The following is a 6,000-nucleotide window of genomic DNA, read 5'->3' as shown; positions in this document are numbered from 1 at the left end:
AAATTAGAAACAATCTTGTTTTACATGTCATTCCCACTTCCTTCTCCCTCCCCTCCTCCCCTGTACCCCACCATTTTCTGCTCCCCAGGGAGAGTGGGGTCTTCCATGGGGGAATCTTCAAAGTGTGTCACATCATTTGCAGCAGGGCCTAAGCCCTCCCCCGTATGTCTAGGCTGAGAGAGTAACCCTCTTTGTGAAATTGGCTCCCAAAGTCCATTTGTACACTAGGGATAAATACCGATCCACTATCAGAGGCCCCATAGACTGCCCAGGTCTCCTAACTGACATGCACGTTCAGGGGGTCTGGGTCAGTCCTATGCTGGTTTCCTAGCTATCAGTCTGGGGTTCAAACTCCCTTGTTCAGGTCAGCCATTTCTGTGGGTTACGCCAGCCCGGTCTTGACTCCTTTGCTCATCATTCCTCCCTCTCTGCAACTGGATTCCAGGAGTTCGGCTCAGTGTTTAGCTGTGGGTGTCTGCTTCTGCTTCATCAGTTACTGGATGAAGGCTCTAGGTTGGAATATAAGGTAGTCATCAATTTCATTATTGGGAAAGGGCATTTAAGGTAGCCTTTCCACTATTGCTTAGATTGTTAGTTGGGGTCATCCTTGGACATCTCTGGACATTTCCCTAGAGCCAGATTTCTCTTTAGAACTACAAGTGGCTCCCTCTATTATGGTATCTCTTTTCTTGCTCTCCTGTACTTTTTTGCCTTTAATGTTATTTTATTTTTGGTTATCTTACAAAGTATCAGATTTACACATGGCTTTTTCATTTTTGTTCATTTTAGATAATCCTTACCTCCCCTAACTCACTGTCCTCTTTCGTCTCTAACATTCACCTATGTACACATTAGAAGTGATTCACTGTCTTCCTCCAAACCTTAATGGGTTTCTTTTTAGTTTCCTAGGTTCTTTTTTTTGGGGGGGGTTTCGGGACAGGGTTTCTCTGCGCAGCTTTTGGAGCCTGTCCTGGAACTTACTCTGTAGACCAGGCCGGCTTCAAACTCATAGATCCACCTGCCTCTGCTTCCCGAGTGCTGGGATTAAAGGCGTGTGCCACCAATACCTGGATAGTTTCCTATGTTCTATACAAACTTACTCCCATATATAATATACACATATGAACAATGCACAAATGTAATAGTCAGAGGCTAGCATCTTTATATGAGAGAGACCATATGGAGTTTATCTTTCTTAGCCTGAATTTCTTCACTCAATATATTTATTGTTAGGCCATCCATTTTCCTGTGAATTTTATTGCTCTTTGCAGTTGAGCAAAAGTCCATTGTGTATACATACCACATTTCCATTATCCATTCATCAGTTGATGGGCATCTAGGCTGGCTCCATTTCCTGGCTATGGGGAGTAGTGCATCACTAAACATGGATGTGCAAGTGTCTCTGCAGCAGGATGTCATCCTTTGGGTATATGCCAAGAAGTGGTATAGCTGGGTCTCTCCTGTATTCCCCCCCTCCCCACTCAATCTTCCTGCTCCCTCCAGTCCTCCTCTCCTCCCCTTCTTTTTCTTTTAATTCCCTCTCCCCTCCCCCCATGCTCCCAATTTGCTCAGATCTTGTCCCTTTCCCCTTCACTGGGGACCATGTATGTCTCTCTTAGAGTCCCCTTGCTTCCTAGCTTCTCTTGACGGTGTGGATTGTAGGCTGGTAATCCTTTGCTCTATGTCTAAAATCCATATATGAGTGAGTACATACCATGTTTGTCCTTTTGTGACCGAGTTACCTCACTCAAGATGGTTTCTTCTAGTTCCGTTCATTTACTTGTGAATTTCAAGATTCCATTGTTTGTTTTTTTTTTTTTTCTGCTGAATAGTACCACATTTTCTCTATCTACTCTTCAGTTGAGGGGCATCTAGGTTGCTTCCAGGTTCTGGCTATTACAAATAATGCTGCTATGAACATAGTTGAACAAATGTCCTTGTTGTATGAATGTGCATCGGTTGGGTATATGTCTAAGAGTGGAATTGCTGGGTCTTGTGATAGACTGATTCCCATTTTCCTGAGGAATCTCCATACTGATTTCCAAAGTGGTTGTGCAAGTTTGCATTCCCATCAGCAGTGGAGGAATGTTCCCCTTTTTCCACATCCTCTCCAGCATAAACTGTCCTTGGTGTTTTGATTTTAGGCATTCTGACAGGAGCAAGATGGTATCTCAGAGTTGTTTTGATTCGAATTTTCCTGATGCCTAAGGATGGTGAGCACTTTTTAAAGTGTCTTTTACCATCAGATCTTATGGAAGCATTTTCTCACTTGGGGTTCTCTTCTTTTCCATAACTCTGGTTTATGTGTCAGACTAGCCAGCACACCTTTTGAGACAAGTTGTGTTTCTAGACTTTAAATTAAGAATTTAAAACATCAGATACTTTCACTGGAAAAACTATTTACTACAAATTACTTTTCCACATCCAAACCCAAAACTTTTAGGTCACATTGTTTCATTCAGATCCCAAATGCAGACATCTTTACCTTCCATCAACTTTGTATAATTAATTCTGACACTGACTCTTTAGGCTATGAAACACAACCATTTATTTCACTAATTCCCAAACTGCTTCACGGATTAGCTTGACAAAAATCTCTTCCCTTCGTCTCCCATGCCACAATCCCATCCATGCTGTCTATAGTTTGGTCCACTTTTGGATTACCACCCAGGTTGAGTTAAAGGAGTCACCTGCCCAGAGGCTCCCCTAGGACCTTATAACTGCCTCCGAAATACAAGCCAAAGGGAAGCAGGCCCAGCTGCTCTAGAAGGTTCTGGGATCGTCTGCAGGAGCGGAGAAGCCCGCAATCCTGGCACACTGTATCTTCCCTCCATGGCGGCGAGCGCTCAGTCCCTGTTGGAGTCCTGCAGCCGGAAGCCGAGGCTAGCCCGCGCCCCACACTAGCTGAGGGTGGACCTGGGCCTCAGGAAAGACACCGGCCCACCCCGGGCCAAAGCCCTAGGCTAAAGAACGGCGAGGCAACTACTTAACATCTGCGAACAACATAGAGGGCGGAGCCTGGCCCTGCGCGTGCGTGCTGGGCCCCGCTTGCTCCTGGGCCTTTGCGCGCATGCGCGGGGACTAGACGGCTCGGGTCGCTAGTTTGCAGCTTTGCTGGGCGATTATCGTGCTTTAAAACCCTGCGGAGCCATGCAGCGACTTTCACGTTGGGACTCTGTGGAACTAGGCTGGCTTTTCAGGAGGCGCTAGGGCTGCGTTGTGAAGACGGCTGACGCCACGCCAGGGTCAAGGTGCCTGTGAGGGGCGTACCCTCTGGCCATGAAGAAGATTTTTGGCTTCAGGAGTAAGGGCCCGATGCCGTTAGGCCCCTCCGCCCGCCCGCGGAACAACTGCGTGGGCTTCGGGCGTGAGAATGCTAGTGGCTCCCTCATGCCCAGGTACCACATTCACGACAAGGATATGGGCAAGATCCACAAGGCTGCAAGCGTGGGTGATGTAGCCAAAGTACAGCACATCCTTATCCTTGGGAAAAGTGGCGTGAACGATAGAGACAAGAAGGACAGGTAATTGTTAGGGCCCGCGAGCTAGCAGGGCGGGACGTGGCTGGTGGGGCAGCACGCACCTTGTCTGGCTTCGGGGTTGGAAGGCAGGGCCAGAGGCTGGCTCTCACTGAGGAAGCTTGACTCCTTCCACCTTGCACTTGCAAGCCTAAACCGTGGTGGGGTCTAGAACCCGCCCCGTAGGAGCAGCAACAGAAAACACCCTAGCTGGCTTCTGGTCCACTAACAGTTCCCTTTATTGGCTGTGTAAAGTGTGTTAACTAAACAATTTACATTTTTGCACACATTTAAAAATGTTTTGTATTGTAGAATATATAATGGGAGAAATATTTCTGTTCAAGGTTAAAAATTCTTCCAGTGATATCCAATAATATATCAGTATACACCTGTGTGAATATGGTTTTTTTGTTTTTGCTACATTTTGAAGTGGGAAAATAGTTCCATGTTCTCGAATAGAAGATTGATAATTCCCAGAATGTGAACTCTGTATTCTTATCTATTTTACATAAACCAAATAAGAATATCATCGTTTTAACAATTTTGAGTTTCTCATGCTGCTTTTGATTTTGTGATGACACTAGGAAAAAAGCCTTTCTAAAGTATCATGATATTAGTTTTCACACATCTGTCATTTAGTAGCAGCCAAGAGACGCATCAAATATATGTAAGAATTTAGAAATTGATCCCTGAGACACCCCTATTAGTAGGAAATATGACATTCATGAATGAAATGCTTGTTAACTTGTTTGGAGGAAACTAGCCACAGTTTTATGTCACAAAAATAAATTCATGATAGATTATAATTTAAACCTTTAAAAAAGCCATAATGAGAAAAGTACCAAGACAAATAAGACTAAGGATGACTATAAAACCACTGTGTCTCTGGGTGGTGGTGGCACTCACCTTTAAAAAAGCCCAGCCCTCGGGAGGCAGAGGCAGATGGATCTCTGTGAATTCGAGGCCAACCTGGTCTACATGGGATTTATGGAGTGTATTCAGGTCATGAAGCTTTTGTGGCAAATGCCTTTGTCCATTTCATGGGTGAGAAAATTGAGGCAGAGAAAGGCTAAGTGAGGCTAATAACTAGTAGACCTTAAAGAGTGTTGGTACCCAAGTCAAGCTAAATCCAAAGGCTACTTTGCACATTGTCTGCTCTGGGCTAGGAATCTAGCTCAGTAATTGTTTACTTAACACAAGTCTCAGGGCTTCACTGCAGTATCACACACACAAATCCAGTAAGTTGTCCATGAATGTTCTGCTGCCAGAAGAAAAATAATTGTTGGGAAAGAAGAGACATTGCATACTGTTCAGTGTTTACATTACAGGAAATATGTTTTTAGATGATGCTCTGTAATTTACTAAAAAAGCGCTCTCATTTTCACAGAACTGCGCTACATCTTGCCTGTGCTTATGGCCATCCAGAAGTGGTGACTCTCTTAGTGGAGAGAAAATGTGACATTGATGCCTGTGACGGTGAGAACAGCACAGCTCTCATTAAGGTACATACCGACCAGCAGTTAAAACTGAGATGGATTTGATTTAAATACTTAGGGAAAAAAGAAATCAATTTCGTTTAAATATAGTAATAAGTAAAACCTAGGATGTGCTTATTTTGAACTCCTAAACTAATTATCTATTCCTTGATGCAATAACAACAGGCCGTCCAATGCCAGGAGGAAGAATGTGCAACTATTTTGCTGGAGCATGGTGCTGATCCGAATGTAACGGACAACAGTGGCAACACTGCCCTCCACTATGCTGTCTGCAGTGAAAACACATCCATAGCAGCCAAACTGCTTGCACACAACGCAGATATGGAAGCCAAGAACAAGGTATAATAATGACTTTATTTCCTAATGACCAAAGTACATTTATCAGTGACATAATGTGATGGTTCTTGTCACTATGATCAGATTGAGAAAAAACACTTCTGTGTATTTTTGTGAGGATATTTTCAGAAATGGTTAGATCATGAGGACTCCATCTAATCAAAGTTTTACCCATTGGTGGAGTCTAAGTTTGAATATAATTGCCCTTTAAAATTGCTTTTTGTTACTTTTGCTTGCTCATTTGCTTATTTATTTATAGATCTATCTATTTATTTGCATATCTGTCTATCTATCTATGGCCATAGGAGGTGAGTATGCCACAGAGGGCATGTGGAGATCAGAGGACATCTTTAGGGAGTTGTTTCTCTCCTTCTACCGAATGGGTCTCAGGGTTGAACTTGGGCTGACAGACTTGGCAGTAAACTTTTACCTGCTGACACATCTCCACCCACCCATCTGCCCCCACCCACTCACACAACATTTTTAAGAGATTTCCTTTTTACCCTTTTAGAAAAATTAGATTTTTTTTAGGGACTGGAGAGATGGTGCAGTGGTTAAGGGTACTCATTACCTGACAAAGGACCCGAGTTCTGTTGCCAGCACCACGCAGTGGCTCACAGTCATCCAGAACTCCTATTCCAGGGACCCAG

The 6,000-nt window shown here is 44.0% G+C and overlaps 1 protein-coding gene across 6 annotated transcripts in view; it reads left to right on the top strand.

Moving 5' to 3' along the window:
• Positions 1–3,079: 3,079 nt before the first annotated feature.
• Positions 3,080–6,000, top strand: part of Ankrd30a (ankyrin repeat domain 30A) — a 65,034-nt gene continuing 62,113 nt past the window's right edge. For all 6 annotated transcript variants that reach the window (XR_001196216.3, XM_013110433.3, XM_013110430.3 and 3 more), the window contains exons 1-3: positions 3,080–3,524; positions 4,906–5,020; positions 5,180–5,353. Coding sequence is in view for 5 of the 6 variants with exons in the window: in XM_013110433.3 (XP_012965887.2) it covers positions 3,280–3,524; positions 4,906–5,020; positions 5,180–5,353 (534 nt within the window). In the remaining variant the exon portion in view is untranslated. The remainder of the gene's footprint in view (positions 3,525–4,905; positions 5,021–5,179; positions 5,354–6,000) is intronic.

This window comes from Mesocricetus auratus, unplaced genomic scaffold (genome assembly GCF_017639785.1).
Source record: "Mesocricetus auratus isolate SY011 unplaced genomic scaffold, BCM_Maur_2.0 Super-Scaffold_100676, whole genome shotgun sequence".
NCBI lineage: Eukaryota > Metazoa > Chordata > Mammalia > Rodentia > Cricetidae > Mesocricetus > Mesocricetus auratus.
This window is presented reverse-complemented; position numbering and strand designations above follow the sequence as displayed.